This window comes from Lissotriton helveticus, chromosome 7 (genome assembly GCF_964261635.1).
Source record: "Lissotriton helveticus chromosome 7, aLisHel1.1, whole genome shotgun sequence".
Lineage (NCBI taxonomy): Eukaryota > Metazoa > Chordata > Amphibia > Caudata > Salamandridae > Lissotriton > Lissotriton helveticus.
Genome location: NC_136068.1, coordinates 1,910,813,220 through 1,910,834,030, shown reverse-complemented (window position 1 = coordinate 1,910,834,030; position 20,811 = coordinate 1,910,813,220). Strand labels below are relative to the sequence as shown.

General features: G+C 44.2%; 1 protein-coding gene across 1 annotated transcript in view; it reads left to right on the top strand.

Annotated features, from left to right (window-relative positions):
* LOC144767865 (transient receptor potential cation channel subfamily V member 6-like) overlaps nt 1-20,811 on the top strand; it is a 223,574-nt gene that overhangs the window by 158,703 nt on the left and 44,060 nt on the right. The window contains exons 2-4 of the mRNA XM_078651223.1: nt 15,938-16,035; nt 17,167-17,289; nt 18,170-18,310. Coding sequence (XP_078507349.1) covers nt 15,938-16,035; nt 17,167-17,289; nt 18,170-18,310 — 362 coding nt within the window. The remainder of the gene's footprint in view (nt 1-15,937; nt 16,036-17,166; nt 17,290-18,169; nt 18,311-20,811) is intronic.

Below are 20,811 nucleotides of genomic sequence, written 5' to 3'. Positions count from 1 at the left end.
AGCGACTAAGCCCTGTATTTACCCTAGAAGACATTGTCCCTGATTACGAGTGGCTCATTAAGAAGATGCTATTTATCACCGTATGGATAACCGCCCCAAGGTATCATTAGGCAGTACTTAATTTGTAAAATATTAAGTGCCAGGGCTCTGACCAGGAGGCCACTGCAGCTTGCACCACCCATCGCCCTTGTCATCGTTGCCAAATTAACTACTAACCATCTCTCTACCATGAAAATGCACCAGTTCAGATTATTCCAGGTCCCCAAAGCTAAAGGAATGGCTGGGGAGGCAAGTATTAGCACTATTTTAATGTCTATTGTATTTCTAAACAACTGTTGTTCTGCTCATCTTTAAATTAGATGAGCAGCGCCACCATGTGGTAGACTGTTCTCAGTATGGTGTTGACAATCAGGTGCCGGTGCTGAGCACCGGAAACCAATTAAGTGCCGGTGCTGAGCACCGGAAAGCACCGGATCTAATTAAGCACTGCCTTTAGGCCCTTTAAAGTGTATGCTTACCCAGTGTATTGTACTGCGCCCTGCATCAACATTAGAAGAAAATGTTCTACCCAGGCTTGAGGAAGTACCCAACCGCTGCCAGCTGCAAGCAGTCCTAAAGAGAGATGCTCAATAGAGGGCTTCAAGGTGGATAAAAAAGCGGGGGTCCCTAAAAGGGACGTGGTTAAACATGTAAGCTACATTTCTTTGATGCCCAGAATGTGCCACCCGACTGGTATTTTGGTTTCTCTCTGAGGGTTCTGTTATTTCACCCAGTTATATAACTTAACGTACATACATCTACAACTAACCAGGTTTATTGGTTTTGTGCAGGGCGTCTCTTCAAAACAGCTGTTCATTAAGGTATGGACCACGGTTCTGAGGCTGAAATTCAATCACACAACATTGGCATTCTAGCAGCTCCACTAAGGAGGTGAATAATAATTTTTAAAAAAGTTCGTTGGGTAGTAGGCCAGGTAGTAGAAATTGACTGTTTTTATAAAAACAAATTTAAAAAAAGACTTTATTTAAATTGCGGTCACAGGCACAGTGGTCTACAGACCCCGGCAGGTTATAATGGCATCCAATATTACTGATTCACAATTTATGACCACCTCATGATGAATATTGATGAATAGGCTGGATTGCGACCCACTGCCTTTCAGAATTTTGATTTCTGACCCATTAGTACATAGGATGGGTCCCAAATTCTTGTGCCATGACTTACATTAGACTGATTCTAATATCTTTTTATAAAAGTTGCTAACTACTTTTTGGTGTGTTTAACTTTGCAGCACATATTCTGGTTTTATTCATCTGATCTGTAATGAGCAGGAAAGAGAAAGGCAACAAGGATGCAAGCGTTTTTTGGAAACGGTGATGGTGTGACTATGTATTTACTATAGGGAGTAAAATGCTCTTTGTTAGATGTTTAAGATAAACAAGTACCTGCAATGATTTTGTTGTAAATAATTATATTGAAAGTGTTTTAGTTCTTAAGTCTGTGATTTAAATATTACTGAAGCTTGTGAATGGAACAGGTATTGGATTTCAGAGTGTCTTGGTCACATCTGTTATGTGCACTCTTCCTTAGACATGTACGCCATTTTTCTCTCCACATCTCGTCCATCTGCATGTCTCACACCTCATCTCTTTCCTTTTCAGGACCCTCTTTTCACTCCCTCCTGAATGCACTTGCTCCATCTCCTTCACTTCACCACCCCTAAACACCCAACACACCCCCTCACCCGTAATCACTGCACCTAATTTTACTTTTGCAGTGGTGTAGCAAGGAGGGGCACGTCCACCCCAGGCAACATGAGTTTTGGAGGCGGCAGCACCCCCGTCTTACCTGCCGTTCTCAGGGTGGCAATCGACCCCCCCCCGCTCTTTAATCGGCCAAAGTGTTTGCTATGACACTGTACTATTGACTTCTCAATATTTTGACAACTGTGTACCTCCTTTGCACTTATTTATACAGAATTTCAATTGTAACTGGAATATGTTACCATTGCTCTGTAGAGAGGCCAAGGATTGGATGAGCATGTATTCTGAACACACTTTTTGGCCCACTGACCGGCACTGTGAGAAACGCGCACTACCTTCAGTCTCAACTCCAGAGCTCCCAATCGTGATCTGTTATAAGCACCTGGAGGAGACTCCGCCCAAAGTATGTGCTGTACAGGAGTCTTAAGCTGCATGAAGAAAAATACAGAAGCACAACATCCTGGGAAGATTGAAAGATTTAGTAAAACATGAACCATAAACAGGAACTAAATCGCTGATATGCACTATCTTAATATCTATTCATTCATTGTTCAGAAATCAATCTGTGTTTTTGGATTTAATGTTAAGGACATGAATGCAGGTCCCAACAAGGACTTGCTTCAACAGCCTTTTCATTTATTTCTGTGTCCGAGCCCTGGAAGGACCAGGCCCACTTAAAGCCCTGTGTTCAACTCATTTTCGAAGTCACAAGCTTTATGCAAGTTTGACTCCACTTCTGTAATATGAGCTCTATGCATGAAAACTTTGTGGATGTTTGTGGGTTTTCTTTGAAAAGCCAGGTCTTCTGTAGTGCTACATTTCTATAATTTAGCTTCAAAGTTAATGTCATATGACCGAGTCGGCTACCCAGAATTACACAACCACAAACCTCTAGCATGCTGCAGCATCTGTCTTTGAAATGTCCAGAGTGGGGATAGAGCTAAGCCTGGGTGGTGAACTCCGCTCCACTCGCGGAGTTTGCAGAGTTTCCCGCACTCCGCGTTATGTGGAGCTCGCCGAGTTCTGAAAAACTCCACTTCGCGTAGCGGGGCGGAGTATTTTTGCTCACTCGCATTCATCAACGTCAAGTTGGTGAGGGCGAGCGAGGAAAATCAACCTCTCAGCAAGATTACTCCACGCGGGGTGTCAGGTTTCTCATTGCGAGTGCTCGTGTATGCTTGTGATCGCTCCCAATGAGAAACTACTTGTTCGCGTTGAGAAAACTGCAGCTCGAGTAAAAATCTACTTGAGCGGAAGAAAAGAGAAAGAAGGGACCTCTTGCACTGTTCAAGGTGCCGTTCAAAATGATTGCACAGTGCGGACAAGCATCCGCACTGTGCAATCACCGCAAGGGGCATTTTTCTATGGAACTCAGCCGCTTGCGGAGCTCTGCCCAGTGCGACAGAGGTTTTTTTGCACTTCTCGTAGCTCCACGTAATGCAACTCCGCAAACACCGCCCAGGGTTAGATAGAGCATTCTTGAAAAGCTGCTCCAATCTAATCCTAATACACTGGGATCTTAATAGGCACCAAGTATGCAAAGCATATACTAAGCCTGCAAATCACTGCTTTTCATGGCTTTTGGCATTTTTCTGGCATCCTACAAATCAGGATGCTATTTGCACATATTTGTCCCTCTGTGCTTGACTCCTGGAGAAGCTGCGGATATAGGGTCAGCTTTGCCAGGGAGCTAAAGACCTGCATAACTTTTGAATCAACTTCGCCAGGTAATAAATACAACAGCTCCACTGTTAAGGGGCACAGGACCTACAGCCACAACCTGGGGTGTCACAGTGGGGGAGGGCTGTGTGGTCAGGTATTTCAGCACAATATATGTAAGAAATGTTTATCATTGACACGTGTGATTACCAACAAAGTGCTGAGTTCCTCTCTGCAATAGTCTCACTTGCTGCTCTCACAGCGCAGGCCGGGATGGAGTTTGGAGTGGGGAAGAGAAGCCATCAAGTTTGTCATACTTGAGCAGTATGCTGTCCCCCCCCCCCCCTTTCTCAACTTTTCACAGGGCTGGATGGGGTCAGCAAGTGTTACTGACCCCACCCCATTCTGTGACAACTTGGAAAAGGATGGGTGTTACTGCTGCTTGCAGCCTGTTTGTTAACTAACAAGCACCCCCTGAAAATATGGGGCTGATACCGTAGGCACAAGGGGCGTCTTTAAAATGTGACGCTGCTGAGTGTCATTTGTGGGTGGTTTCTTGAGACCCCCAAGAAATACAGGCCGGGTAGGTGGTAGGTCAGCCCAGCCTGAAACAAAGAAGGATGTATGACATTACAACGCATGCTTTTACATCGCATGCTTTTACAACGCGGTTTTTACAACGCATACCATTACAACGCATAGTGCTTTGGGGCGCTGGATAGTGAATAGTTTAATTTACTATTCCATCTCCAGTCCCCGTGGATAGTAGGGAAGGTGTTGGACAGTAAATTAAACCTATTCCCTATCCTAGAGCGCCCCCCAGTGCAATGCGTTGTAATGGTTTGCGTTGTAAAAGTTGCGTCGTAAAGGCACTGCGTGGTAAAAGTTGCATTGTAAAGGATGTTTCCCACAAAGAATATTGTGAGTAGACACATGCGCACTAGCGCACGTACCTCTGGAAAGTGCTTGGCTGCCTGACTATCATTTATTTATTTATTTATTTGTTTGTTTATTTTATTTATTTGCAAAGTTTTTTATAGCGCTGGCTAGACCCAGACGTATAAGAGCGCTTTACATGAGGATCTGAGCGTTACAGGTTACATAGTCACATTAATTGCAGGCTTCAAGTAAAGACCTAGGAGAAAACAAAAAAAAAATATGAGATGCAGGGGAGGGAAGGAAATCCAAAGGGCGACAAGAAAAACCATGTCAATTTTCCGGGCTGGGTAGGTGTCGGCCAAGGGAGTGAACCAGAGCCAAAACTGCTCTATAGCTGCATGGGACAGCTCCACCGAGCATCGACCAAGCTTGTCATGCCAGTAAGGACATGAGAAAGGAAGGCAGCCAGGCCTTTAAGGTGGCTTGGTCTCATATCCTAATGTTATTTGGATGGCGATTGCTACCATCCACAGAAATGCAAAACTGGATGGACAGAGCCCAGCCCCCTCTGTTAGGAGCCGCCCCTGCTCCTGGCTGACATGTTCTAAACAAATCACTCGTTTCAAAATCTTAAATAGCTTTAACTTTTTCAGACAATCAGTTCTGTCAACAATCGGCATTTAGTGTAACTGAACTAACTTAGTATAGGTATGGTATTTTTATTTAGAAAACCGGAATCGTTCAGTATTGCACATAGGACAGAAAAGAAAAATTTAATAAAATATGTGCTAACCTTATAGTAATTAAGGCACGGTTGAAGTGGTTTAATAGAAGAAAGCACTCTGAAGGTCTGGACTTTAACCATGCTAAAAGATGATTTAGAGTTTGGTGGCTGGGACACTCTGTCAAAACGTGACGTATGTATTGTTCACCATATTACAAGAGCATCATAACCGAAGGTTCATATAATACAGCAGAAGAAATCTCTCATGTTCATATCTAGTACACCAAATACTAAACACAGCTCTAAGTCATTAGTCTACTCTAGTGGTGGATATAAGTTGAGGAAAAAGTTGTGGGCAGTAATTGTTTCCACCACAATTGGTCAAAAGTATGTGCCAAGGATGTGTAAGGTTTATCCTAGTGGTCTGCATGAAGGCGTGTTGACCTCGCTCAAAGATGCAAGTAATGAAACCTCACTAGCAAAACACCTCACTCCTCACACCTGCTGATGGACTGTCAAGTGCAAGATGCCTCTCTTGTTTTGTTGTTTGATGGAAAATAGCTAAGGATGACACAATGTCTTGATTATCCATATAATAGTTAATTTTGAATAGGACATGTTGCAACGCAAACATTAACAACTCATGCCCTTACAACACCGTTTTTACATTGCAACACCCATTACAACGCATGATTTTACAATGCATGCCACCACAATGCATTTTAGGAACTACATTTACAACGCGTACCATTACAACGCATACCATTACAACGCATTCCAATACAATGCATAATACTTTTAGGGCAACAGTAGGGTAAGTGTTGGATACTCTAGGGGTAAAAATTACTATTCCCACTCCAGTGAGTACAACAGTAGGGTAAGTTTTAGATAGTGTAGGGGTAAAAATGACCATTCCCACTCCAGTGAGTACAACAGTAGGGTAAGTTTTAGATAGTGTAGGGGTAAAAATGACCATTCCCACTCCAGTGAGTACAACAGTAGGGTAAGTTTTAGATAGTGTAGGGGTAAAAATGACCATTCCCACTCCAGTGAGTGCAACAGTAGGATAAGTGTTGGATAGTGTAGGGTTAAAAATTACTATTCCACATTACTTACCTTTTAATGCGTTGTAATGGGATGTGTTGTAGTGACATGCGTTGTAATGGCATGCATTGTACTGACATGCGTTGTAGTGGCTGCTTTGTAATGACATGCGATTTGAAGGCTGTTGCGTTGCAATGACTGTGTTGTAAATGTAGTGCGTTGTAATGACTGCGTTGTAATGGTTGTTTCCCATTAATTTTACCACTTAACCCCACAGTAGTTTTAGATACCAAAGAAAGCATCTTCGTTGGGTGTTGCATCAATAATATGCATTCTCAATGAGCAGCCAACGGTACTGCGTTCCATGCGCTCCGTGTTCTTGACAGAATCCATAACAGGTAACTTTAAAAGGTTACCTGTCCTGAGTTCATTACATCTCACCAACACGATGCTTGACATTGTGTTGACAGCATTATTTGAGTTTTTTCAGTTAAAGATTATAACAAGGTTTAAATACTGGGATGATGAAAGAGTGTATAATCACTGGCTCAGCCCTACTTCAAATATTCAGACAAAACACAGATTTTTCAATATTGACTTTACACGCAAGAGCTGGCGCTCATTTGTGGATCCCACGTAGATGTGTTAGGTTTGACTTTAATCTTCAATAGAACAAATAATGCAATACAATAAACTGCAATCAACACAGCCAATCAGAGCTGCTGAACAACTTGTTTAAGACTTCAGTGGAGGCGCCATTAGGCTACACAACCCACTGTGATGACCACTCTTTGCTGCATAGTGAATTATAGTGATTCCAGAACCAGGTTCAGAATTTGAACCAGACAACTGTGCACAATGATGAAAGGTGGTAATTAAAGATGTGTAAAAAACAGATTACAATACTTCGAGATGTGCAAAAGGAAAACAATGATCTTACACATCCCGAAGAGACGCGAAGGAGTTCAGATATATGGGTTGTATTTTGGGGTCTGCAATTGATGTGTCACCAGCCAAAAGTTGAATGCGCGTCCATCAACGCTCCCTTCACCTCCGATTCACCAACTCCCGCTCTCAACCCCCACCTTTTCCCACGGTTGAACCATATACCCCAACTCACCTCCTGTCCCCCACCTCTCCGTGCCTTCTACCACCAATTCCACCCCCTCCTGTTTCCATCGAGCCACCCAACCTTCCGTGCTCTGCCTTACTCTCTCTGGAAAATAAGCTAGGCTCTCTTATCACCTCCATCTCCCAGCTTGTAGCTGCCATTTCACTTATAAGCTCCAAGATTTTCACCTTTCCATACACCACTATTCCTTTGGAAAACCCTCAACTTCCCACGAGATGCACCTCGCCCCCTCACCCCAATACAGCCAAGCTCAACCTGTCATCTGCAAACGTCGTTAACTCACACAAGCCCTTGAACGCCACCGTTCTTCAACCTGCATCTCCTAGTAACCTTACGATCTACACTATTCCGACCATCTCCTCTGTTAGAACCAAGCATCCACCTAAACCCTCCCGAGCACCCCCGTATAAGTACAATATCCCGATCACTCTTCAGAGCCCAAGTGCCCCGTCACCAAAACAGTCTTGACAGAGCTGCGCTGTCTGCTCCACAACTGCAGATCTGCAGTAAAACACAAACTTGAAATCTCCGATACCATCACCTTTCACAATATTGACATGCTCTTCCTCACAGTGACCTGGTTCAACGATACCTCTTACTCTTTGTTTTATCTCCTCTAACCCACAGGCTATTCTATTTTTAGGAATAACAGAATTGGCAATGTTGGGGGAGGTGTTGCAGTCATCTTTCGAAACTCCCTTCAACTTAAGGCTTCTCCTAGCAGCTCCTTCCTTTGAATGCCTTTCTCTCGAGCTTCAATTGTACCACCGCTCACCCCTCAGATTCCATGTCATTTACCGCCCGCCTTGTAGTAGCCCTTCGTTTATGGAGGAACTCACTGACTTCATCAGCGACCAATACTCACAAAGTGACAATCAGACCTTCGTGGGTGACTTCAATCTTCACTGGGGCTTACCGCAAGACTCTTCTGCGAACTCGCTGGCCACCTTCCTCTCTGTAAACGATCTTATCCAACACTGCACAGATCAACACACTCTAAGGGCTCACTCCTGGACCTTGTTATTTCTAAAGCAGGCATGCTTTCTATCGCTACCCCTATTCATGTAGACTGGTCTGACCACCTCCTCATCCCATTCTCTCTTCACCTATCACACTATATACCTCTTGGCCAACCTAACAGGGCTACCTCCTGGTTCCGTGATGCTAAAAATATTAATGTCGGTCCCCTCTGTGAATTTATTTACGCCATTTGTAAAGCGCCTGAATCACCCCAAATGGGGTATCTCCGCGCTAAGGACAGCTGTAAGGACAGGCAGCCAGATTAAAAGAGTAGTGTTTTGAGCTTCTTTCTGAATCCTAAGTAGTTGGTGGTAAGGCGGATCTCAAGAGGTAGATGATTCCATAGTTTAGGGGCGAGATAGGAGAAGAACTTTCCTCCCAATCTGGCATATCTTATGCTCGGGACCTTGAGTAGGCCTTTCCCTACAGAGCGGAGGGAGCGGGGGGGTGATATATTTCACTAGTTTAGCTGTAAGATACGCCGGGCCCATCTGGTTTATGCCTTTGAAAACGATACAAAAGGGGGTGGTGTTGGACGGAGCATCTGAACCAATCAAACACTCACACCCAGTCAACAGATCTGGGTTTGATCCATCACCGTTCTTTATCCCACTCTGCCACCCCAGTTCAGACATGGCCATATGCAAATCAGTCTGACCCTGTGCCTCATGGGAACAATCCAGCCCGAACTGCCAAGCCATGACTTTCCTGGACCGGAAACAAGCTTCCGAGGATCGGTTTCTGGCATTTCAGCCGTCTTCAGCCCGGCTTGCTTGAATCCAGTGGCAAAGTGAGCAAGGGACTCACGTCTGAGCATACCCTGCCAACCTATGGTGAACAAAGCGGTACAAAAGGGGGTGGTGATGGACGGAGAATCTGAACCAATCAAACACTCACACCCAGTCAACAGATCTGGGTTTAATCCTTCACCATTCTGTAGCCACTGGATTCGAGCAAGCCTGGCTGAGGACTGCTGAAATGCCGGAATCCGGTCCTAGGAAGCTTGTTTCCGGGCCCGGGGAAGGCATGGCTTGGCAGTTCGGGCTCGACTGTTCCCATGAGGCACAGGGTCAGACTGATTTGCATATGGCCATGTCTGAACTGGGGTGGCATAGTGGGCTAAAGAACGGTGATGGATTAAACTCAGATATTTTGACTGGGTGTGAGTGTTTGATTGGTTCGGATGCTCCGTCCATCACCACCCCCTTTTGTACCGCTATGTTCGCTATAGGTTGGCAGGGTATGCTCAGACGTGAGTCCCTTGCTCACTTTGCCACTGGATTTGAGGAATCCTGGCTGAGGACGGCTGAAATGCCGGAAACCGGTCCTAGGAAGCTTGTTTCCGGTCCGGGGAAGGCATTGCTTGGCAGTTCGGGTTGGACTGTTCCCATGAGGCACAGGGTCAGACTGATTTGCATATGGCCATGTCTGAACTGGGGTGGCAGAGTGGGCTAAAGAACGGTGATGGATTAAACCCAGATCTGTTGACTGTGTGTGAGTGTTTGATTGGTTCGGATGCTCCGTCCATCACCACCCCCTTTTGTACCACTCTGTTCGCCATAGGTTGGCAGGGTATGCTCAGACGTGAGTCCCTTGCTCACTTTGCCACTGGATTCAAGCAAGCCTGGTTGAGGATGGCTGAAATGCCGGAAACCGGTCCTGGGAAGCTTGTTTCCGGTCCGGGGAAGGCATGGCTTGGCAGTTCGGGCTGGACTGTTCTCATGAGGCACAGGGTCAGACTGATTTGCATATGGCCATGTCTGAACTGGGGTGGCAGAGTGGGCTAAACAACGGTGATGGATTAATCCCAGATCTGTTGAAAACATCCGTCCATGCTCCGTCCATCACCATCCCCTTTTGTACCACTTTGAAAACAAAACAGCAGATTCTAAATTGTATTCTTTTTCGAACTGGCAGCCAGTGGAGTTTGCGCAGCAGAGGGAGAGAGGGGGTACGATAGGGAGCTCCGGTTACCAGGTGGGCCGCTGTATTCTGTACTACCTGCAGGCCTTGCAGAGCTGATTCCTTAGCGGCAATCAGCAAGGCATTGCTAAAGTCCAAACGACTGAGTACCAGAGCATGGACAAGGGTTTTGCGCGTGGGTACCGGTAGGAAATGAAAAACTTTCCGAAGGAGGCTAAGAGCAAGGAAGCAAGCTTTTTTTATAGCCTCTATGTATTCGTCCATTCTGAGATCGTTGTCCATTAGCACCCCTAAGTTTTTGACAACTGTCTTTGGGAGGGGGAAGGACCCAGATCATCAGGCCACCAACTTGGGGACCAGCTGGTGATGGCGTCCTTGAAAAGTATGACTTCGGTCTTCCCTGCGTTGAGCTGTAGGATATTACTGCTCATCCAGGAAGTTATAACTCTCATCCCTTCTTGAAACAACTTTTGGATGTCAGGTGTGTCTTTCTTATACGAATGGATAAGTTGTGTGTCATCCGCGTAGGAGATTGGGATAAACCCAATCTTCCGGAGAAGGGCAGAGAGAAGGGCAATGTACACATTGAATAGGGAGGGACTGAGACATGACCCCTGTGGTACCCCTCTGGTGACTTGAGTGGTTTTGGAAGAAAAAGGTCCCAGTTGGACTGTTTGCGTCCTGTTTCTGAGAAAGTCCTGAAGCCAGGCAAATGCTGAGTTCTGGATGCCTATAGAGCTCAGTCTGTCCTGCAAGATTTGATGGGAAATTGTGTCAAAAGCGGCGGATAGGTCAAGCAGTATAAGAATAACTGCTTGACCATCGTCTGCCAGCATGCGAATATCGTCCGTTACATTGACCAAAGCTAATTCGGTGCTATGCAAAGGACGAAAGCTGATTGGGACTTATCAAGGCAGTGGCAGGCTTCCATATAGGAGGAGAGGTGGGCATTAATGTGTTTTTCCAGTAATTTGCTTAATAAGGGGAGCAAAGAGATCGGGCGGTAGTTGGATACCTCGTTGGGGGAAAGTTTAAGATTTTTCCTAATCTGCATAATCTGCGCATCCTTCCATTCATTGGGGAGACGGCCCTGTGTAATGGAGCTATTAAAGATGGTGCATATAGGCTCAGCTAATTCTGCAGCGAGTATTTTCATCTCTTTAGTCGGTAGTAAGTCTTTGGGAGAGCCTGATTTGGCGGATTGCAATAATAATTTTGTATCCTCGATAGTAAGCAAAGGGAAGTCGTTCAGAGTAGGCTGATTTTTTTTGAGCCGGGTCGTGTCCTACTAGGGAGACATAGTTAGTGTTGGTGGGAGATACTAATATCTTATTGAATCAGCTTTGTTATCACTTCCAAGGCTATACCCGAACCTAGATGTTGACAAACTCACCTCCCAATGCCTCTCAGTCCTTGCAGTCAAAATCAATAACGTCGCTCCACTAAAAAGCTAAAAGATAAGGCCCACTCCCTCAGCACCTTGGTTCAACAAATCCCTCTATGAAGAAAGGAAGCAGCTAAGATTCCTGGAGAAACAATGGAGGCAAGTGCCCTCCACCGATAATTTGGCCACGCTTCGTTCAGCAAGATCCAAGTACCACAAGAACATCTGCCTTGGGAAAGCGTCGCTCTTCAAAACCCTCCTTGACTCAGCCAAAAATAGACCCAAAAAACTATTCGATCTCATCAAAATTCCTAACTGTTCTCTCCCAACCTCCAAGTTGGAGGATTCTACAAAGAAAGCAGCGGATTTCGCTATATTCTTTGACGAAAAAGTGAAATCCCTTGTGGATCAGGTCGCTCACCCTACCCCTCCAGAGGAACGCAAATCCTTAGCCATTTGGCAGAACTTTGGCCCCATCTCTGAAGGTGCCCTTCTCAATTCCATCCTCGAAACAAAGCCCTCCAACCATTCTCTGGTCCCCATCCCCAGTGCCATTGCCATTGACTTCTATACCCATTCCCTTTCCTATTGGACCACTCTGGTCAACCTCTCCCTCTGTCAAGGCTCCCTCCCTGTCTCCTTCAAAACTGGACAGGTCACCTCTCTGCTTAAAAAACCCACTGCTGATGCGAATGACCTCAACAACTTCCGCCCCATCACTAACCTACCCTTTCTTGCGAAGATCACAGCAAGATGTGTCGCAAAACAACTTTCTTGTCATATCAAGGACAATGATCTTCTTGACAATTATCAGTCCGGATTCATCCAAAACTGCGGCACTGAAACAGCCCTACTGCAAGTGGTTGATGACGCGCTGAGGATACTCGATTCGGGGGGGTCCTGTCTTTTAATTCTCCTTGACCTTTCTGCAGCCTTTGACACTGTCAATCACAACACTCTCCTCAAAACTCTGCAACAGAGAATGGGCATGGAGGGCACTGTGCTTAAATGGTTTGCTTCCTTCCTCTCTGGTAGATCCCAAATGATCAAAATAGCGAACAGCCTTTCGTCTCCTGTGGCGGTAGGTCAAGGTGTTGCTCAAGGCTCTATACTTGCACCCACATTGTTCAATCTCCATTTAGAACCACTGGGAAATCACCTAAGTAAATCCGGGATCCACTATCATCTCTGTGCAGATGACACTCAAATCTACCTCAAGGTTGCCTCTAATCATGATCTCGCCATCCTAAGCTCTTCTCTCGACTCCATTCAAAACTGGATGTCAACTCATCAAATGATTCTGAATCCCTCCAAAACTGAATTCCTCCTCCTCCTCCTCTCCTCCTCACTTTCTCCTCCCCCGGTCCAATCATGGATGGATCAGATGAATCTACTTAACTATAAACCTATCATTGTCGAAAGCGCAAAATCCCTTGGTGTCATTTTCGACAAAAAACTCAATCTAATCTCCCACATCAATTCCATTGCAAAGTCTGCTCGACACCAACTGCGCCTTCTTTGGGGAATTTGTCGCTTTTTCCAGGAGCAAGACCTTAAACCCCTGGTGCAATCGCTGGTCCTCTCCAGACTGGACTACTGCAATTCTCTTCTTACTGGTCTCCCCAAATCCCACCTGTACCCCCTTAAATCTGTTCTCCATTCAGCAGCTCGTTTCATTTATGGGGCCAAAAGAAGCGACCACATCACACCGATGTTATCCACCCTCCGCTGGCTTCCCATCGAGGCTAGAGCTATCTACAAGACTGCCTGTCTCACCCACAAAGCCCTGCACTCCTCCTCTCCTCGCTACCTGGCGAATAAACTGAAACTCTCTGGAGGCTCTAGACCTTCACGCAATGCGGAGAATCTACTGCTTGAACATCCCACTTTCAAGAAGGAAAGAACAATGGCCCAATCCTTTTCAGGCAACGCGGTGAGAATCTGGAACTCACTTCTGCCGCAGCTCCAGACCACCACCTCCTCCCAGGCCTTCAAAACGGACCTCAAAGTTCTCCTCCTCCAAAGACACCTCCAAATTTAATTCACGCCCGCTCTATTTTCTGAAGGAAGACCCTCCATTACTGAAAATTCTATTCTCCAGGACTATGGAAGTGCCTTCCCAGTGTGTTCTTGTGGTTGGAGTGTTTACCATTTATTGCATTATTATCCTTGTACCTGTGTTTGGTGCTCTTTTGTAACTTGCACACGCCACTTTTCTCTTGTAACACACTGTTTGCTACCTCTCACATTTGGTTGCTTTTGATACTTGCACAAGTGCCACCATTGCCTACGTAACGTTTGTTCTTGTGCTCGAGTGTCTGCCATATATTGCAGTATTATACCTCTAATTGTACTTTGTTTTCTCTTGTAACCTGCACACATGTCACTTTTTCCTCCTGTAATGTACCGTTTACTACCTCATGTATTTTGTTTGCTCACAAATGTCACTTTTGCCTCCTGTAACTTAACGTTTGCTTTTGTAATCTGTTCACTTGTAATTTTTTCCTCATGTATCATTACTGTTCCTATTGTGAAGCACTCTGATGCCTTTGGGTAAAGTCCGCGCTATATAAAAACGCATAAATAAAATAAATAAATAAAATAAATCAAAGGAGCCATAACCACATGCATTATTTTATATTGTTTTATCTTCACAACACATTTGTCATTATAAAGGCCAATGTTCTTTTTATATTATTTGGGGGTCTTAATTTGGGGAGGGGCCTGAAACATCTATCTCCAGCTCACTCTCACGCAAAAAATCCTAACTCCCTTTACCTATACCTAAACCCATCCCTGAACCCTTTTACCTATACCCATCCCTGAACCCCTTTACCTATACCCATCCCTGAACCCCTTTACCTCTACCCATCCCTGAACACCTTTACCTCTACCCACACCTTACCTCTAACCACCCATCCCTTAATCTTTTTAAATAACCCTGGGCAAAGCACTACTCTACGCTTGCGTAGTTTGCGTAGTATGCGCTACTTCGCACTACGCGAACTGCACGTAGCACAGTTCATACATGAGTAGCATAGCGTAGTGCAGCAGTAATTTTTTGCTTGCTTGGCAGTCCTCAACGTCAAGTTGGTGACTGCGAGCAAGCAAAATGACATCCTGGCGAGACTTTTTCCTCGTTCGCGATCAGCAACATCAAGTTGCTGATCGTGAGCATGGAAAATAAACCTCCCGGCGAGATTCTCAACGCGGGGAGGTCCGCTTTATCATTGCGAGCGGTCGCGTATGCTCGCGACCGCTCGCGATGATAAACTACCAGTCTGCGTTGAGAAAGCTGCCGATCGAGTAAAAATCTACTCGAGCGGCAGAAAACTACAGCTCTCACTGTGCAAGATGCCGTTTTCAATGATTGCAGAGTGCCGGATGCTTGTCCGCACTGTGCAATCATTGAAAACGGCATCTTTCACAGTGCAAACAGGGTACTACGCTGTTTGTGTAGTGCACTTTGCGTAATTTCGCGTAGCGCTACTTCGCAAACTACGCTCAGCCCTACTTTTAACCCTCCCTTTTAAAGTGACACAAAAAAATATATTTTTTAAAAAGTACCGTGCGTACTGGGTGACAACTGGTTTTCTTTTCAAGTTTGAATCCTAATTAAGGGTTGTGTTTTTTTCCCCGTGTTGAGTTGTACTGCAAGGTATGTAACATTTACAACGTGGTGTTTACCATGATGGACGTTACAAGGTAGATCTTTACACCGCAGGTAAGCACAACAAAGGACCTTTAAAGCCGTTTAAAACGCTCTGTGTTTATTACATGAACTATTTTTTGTGATGTAGGGGACCTACTGTTCCTGTAAAAATGTATACCTGTAATGCAGCATAAATCAACATTTCTGTAAAGCCAGACATATTGACATAATCAATGTTTGTTTTCTCCTTTCCGGCTTTCTCTGTAATACCACAACTCCTACCTCTGCCAAATTTGTTATGATGCATTCTCTCTTTTGTCCCTACCACCCTCATTTCCTGTGCACTTTGATGCTGAACGACAATGTAGATCTGACTGGAAGTGCTGAAGACTGCCCTTGGGGATGGATCAGGCTCCCTAACAATTTTACACAGTGTCAATAGGAAAAAGCAACTGCTTCATGACCTGATGAAACCTGCCACTGACTAACACCATACCATTTGAACCCAGGGAGTAGATGAAAGGGAAACACAAGCTTACACCACTCAGTGTCCAAGTAGCTGATATCTACATACACCTATCTGTAACCTGTGGTGTCTAATTGTATTACTCTTCACAGCAGGGCTTGATTAAGTATAAAAAATGAATAAATAATGAGACTCCAGGTCCAGGGGTGCCACATATGTTCTCAATTGTGATCGGTCAATTGTGTTTCATGTGTACACAAGCTGCTAGCTCACTTTCATTTTTCTTTCCAGAATATGGGAATCACCATTACTTTTGGCTGCCAAGGAGAACGATGTCCGAGCTGTCCGAAAACTGCTGGACTGTCCATCGACCGACCTGTTTACAAGAGGTAGGGAACTTTCAATGCACATGGTTCCCACCAAATTTCCAAGTAGCTGGAGCATATAAATGAGGCTTTATCTATCTTTATGTTTGTGTAGTTCCTTTTGAACACACTAGGGGTGCTGTTCTTTAGCCCCACAACCCTAGTTTCAAGACGGTACTTACTTAAACATTTTATTGTCTTTTATTGTGTCTTATGTTCTCATCATTAAATTTAGTAAAGGTACCTGTGAGATTTCTGTTAACCATACATACAGCTTGAAAAGTACACCGTGTTTGCTTGTGTCTTTTTATTGAATAGAAAAGAACCCATTTTCATAATGATCAGCTGTCATTTTATCAACAACATTGCCTAAAAGTGCGTAAAAACAAATAGCAGATACCACAGTAAAATTGAAAATTTAAGTGTGAGATGAGGATATAGCGACGAAGCCAAGTGGAGTGGTGTGGCTCACTGGTTAGAGGCAGCAGACCCGGTCGTGGGCCAGGATCAGCGGACTCGATAATTCTCGCCTCGGTGCCTACTCTAACCAGGAATCACACTCGGCAACTCTGGGCATTAGCTTGCCTCATCTCTACAACGGCCCCCCACATTCTCCGGGGATGCCTGGTTTCACCTTGGAGATACCCAGTAGGGACCATCGCACAGGGATAACCAGGACGGGTTCCCCAACGGTCTACAGCGCCACGATGCCTCAGGGCAGCAGTGCGCTTTACAAGACACATACATACACATACAAGCCTCTCTTTTTGATTGTGGACTGGAGTGCAACCCCAGTGGGTCTTTCAAGACTCGCCTAAGACCTCAGAAGATCATTTCTTGCAAGAGCTGGGGTTAGGTGGTGGCCTATTGGTCATTGCAACATATTGACCTATTGAGGGTTCAACTGGCCATGTAGTCACTCTTTTTGCCTTTAGGCTGTAGGCTAAGGGGCTGCTTTCAGAGCTGGATGGGTCGCCATGGCCCAATCATCAACGCAACCATATTTGAGTCACAGCCTCCAGAATGATGGGACTGGTTTGAACTTTTTTGCCAGTTATAGGTCTCCAGTCTAGCCCTCTCTCCTCCTGCCCCACTGTCTCTTCCTTCTATTACACACTCTCTACAAGTTACATGTATGTGCTTTGTCATCTGCAGGTGCTGTGGGCGAGACCGCGCTCCATGTAGCTGCTCTGTACGATAGTTTTGAGGCTGCACGGGCCATACTGGATGCAGCACCGGATCTCGTCAATGAGCCTATGACATCCGAACTCTATGAAGGTAAGACGCGGAAGAAACTTGGGGCCAACAAACGTTTTTGCTAGAGAATGATGTATAGTATTGGTATGATGAAATTTGAAAGAAGACCTGGTCTTGTAGAGAGCAAGGTGAGGTGACTTTACCCAGGACATAGGGCTGTGCCTTCATAAAACAATAGTGCCTTTAACTCTCTTATCCTGAAAAAGGGACTATGGTCTGTACTCCCACTATGCCAGCTACCTTTGGTACATGCAGATACTTCTCTGCAGGCTCCAGAACTTCCAGAAGGATGAGGCTAATCAATTTCTGAAAGTATGCAGAGCTAGGCAACTTTAACTAGCTTCCCATCACCAATAAGATTCAATCCAAACCTCTGTGTGATGTGTACCCAGCTTACCATAGAGGAGACCCTTCTTTCCTCATCAAATAATTTACTTGCTACCCACTAACCATGGGTGTGTGACATTGAGCATCTTCTTTTATGCTGTATCAAGAGGTATTTAACATTTACATTTTACAAGCTTGCTTAATATCAAGAATTTGTGCAACATTTAAAACAATTGTTTGTAAAAAGCCATCAAATTATCTTGCAAAAGTGGTTACATTTTTCCATTAGAAGCATCTTTAGTAAAAAAAACTTTTGTACTAAAACCTTTATTTTTATTGTGGGAAACTTTTTTGCCTAGCAAAGATGTGTAAAAATTACCAAAAATGGTGATCTTTGCACAACTGTGTCAGTGGGAAATCATTCTCCAGACTCACCTTCAAATGTCCTCTTTGATCAAACTTGAAGCCTGGTAGAATGCTGTACCATCTATGTTGTCATTTCTCATTTTTGGTACTTAATGCGGGAAGTTTCAAATATGCATTCGTAACCACCGCCTCTGTTGGTTTGTTGCAGGACAGACACCACTACACATTGCTGTGGTGAACCAAAACTTGAATCTGGTGGAACTGCTGATCAACAGGGGAGCCAATGTTTGTCTTCCACGAGCCATTGGAACCTTCTTCAAACTCAGTTCTCACAACCTCATCTATTTTGGTAAGAGTTTTCAGCTAGAGGATCCTTAAGCTTGAAGTTCTTAAGTCTCTGTGATATTGATGGAGACAACTAGAGTATCCTTGCTTGTGAGGATAGTCACTTGACATCTTCAGAAAAGGGAAAGGGGTACATCATCCTTGCTAAGCTCTCTCGTGCAGTTACTCCTCATTTTTCCAGCTGCTTCCGTTTGGTCTATTTCCACTTCATCCTCATGGGCTCTGGATGGGCCATATGAACTTATATAAGAGAAAGGTACTCCTCAGAATACGTATGAGGTCCAAGAGTTGGGGGGAAAGAACAATTAACAATGAAATGGACTCTTGTCAGACCTACACAAATTTTTAAGCGGCCTCCATTAGGCTCATGTAAAGAGCGGGTATGACTAAAACACTCTGGATAGATACTTATATAAAAAGAGTTCTATCTTCATTTTATTATTTTTTTAATATTTCAAGGTGTCAAATTATAGAAGGGACAAAAATATTTTTTTTTTGTTTGTCTAGTCGACTTTCATTTTTAAATGCATATAAAACATTGGTTCATTTGACAATCTATAGAACAAACATGGTACAAAGGTAATTCATATTACTGTGGCAAGTACAAATTTACAAAAATAACAAGTGGTTAATAACAGAATAACAATAACAAACATCCATCATTCATAATATCTGCCAAAAGTGTCTCAAACACACCACACACTCATGCACAAAAGGAAAGAAATATATACAGGAAACTCCAAATGTTTAGAATGACAAACACTGAGTCGTGACCACAGTGGTAAAAATCAATCAAAGAACAAGCTTTCCACTGGTATGTTGTCATATGTGCGATTCCCTTGTTGTCTGTCGATGCACGTTTCGGTGGGTTTAATTTACTTCCACCTTCATCAGGACAGTATGTTTTGATAAACAAATCACAGAGGTGAACAAGGGGTTCCCTAAAAATGGGCCATATTCATCTCCTCTCTTTCAATGAGAGAGGATTTAGATTGATGTTCATCGGGGGAGACGAGTAAAGAAAATGTGTCCTTTCCCATTTCTCAGGTCTCCCCTAAAATGTTTAGGTATTTATGGAGAATTATGCTTAAGGATGATAAAGCTGCGCTTTTGATTTGGTCTGCCTTCATTAGCAAATTTGTCAATAACACTTCCACTCCAAAATTTACCCAAAAATTCTGAGTGTAGACACTGCTTGTCCACACTTCAGCTTTATGGGCCAGTTGGCTGGAGATGATTTGTGACTGAAAAGAATGGACAGAATGTTGAAAGCTTCCCTGTCTGAATGATGTACTGTGATGGAATATTCTGACGGTGTCTTCATAAGGCTTCCAGAAGGCCTCATGAAGTGTTGAGGCTCTTTTGAGGAGTTCACCTGGTGCCTTCAAAACCAAAGATTCCCCCGGCTGAGATTCCATGCCAAGTCGGATACCGAAGTCAGAACGGGGTGCGTGTTCACTTGATAGTACATACATGTTAGTGCGTGACCAAAGGCATTCAGGTCTGTTTTGGATGAAATGTTATAGTGAAATCATGACTCGCAGCTTCCCTTCCAGTTAACCTCCTACTTCAAACTGTGGCTTTTGTGGGCTGTGAAAGCCACTGATATGAGGACTGCATTGGATTTCCCTGTGCTTTTCTGAGTTCAGATCAGTTCAGATTGGCATGATGTCAAACAGCTATGAGGTGGATGGCTCTCAAGCGTGTTATCCCTCAAAGCATGTTGCAGCAAAGCTTCAGCAGATCAACACCAGCAAAGAATTCTGGCCTACATGGTTGGAGAAAATGTGCTTGAGTTTGTTAGACAGCCTAAAGTGTTTAATTGCAACATTAATATTCCGGTAACATCTGTGAAGAATACTGTACCAGAATTACCCTTGATCAAAGCATCTGCTCTTTACGGCAGATTGCCATGGTTCTCTTGAAGTTCTGAGGAGTGTTCCATCAAGGATCTTTAAAAAGTATATTTATTTTCCGTAATGCATTTTCAAGTTGAATGGCCTCATGTCTTTCAGAACTTTTGTGTTGTGTGGTTATTTAGCGTTTACATGACAGTGTTGTATTGAGAGACCTGATCCAAGCTTGGCCTTCTTAGTTAGGACAGTGAGACACATTCCAGAAAGTTGTGATCCTTTGGTAAGTTTGTTCCATGACTGTATGAGTCGGTTGAAGGAGTCTTTTCCAAAGTCAGCTCGAGGGACATTATTAAGCAGGTGGTGGGTCTGTGGTTACTCATGAAAGTTCTGAAGTAGAGATTGGTGAACATCTGTGCTATTCATACAGATGGGGCTAAACGAAGAAGAGACCACTGAAGAGATCAGTTTCTAGTATTTAACCAAGTCTGCAAATGTATCATCAGTGGGAGATCCATACTGTTATTTAAAGCTGAATTCTGAGATCTGGGATAACTAACTTGGGTTAAAGTGGGCTGTTGCATGCCAGAGTTTTAGGATAGAGACATAATATCCTTTTCTACAATTAATATAGATGTTAATCCTTTATATA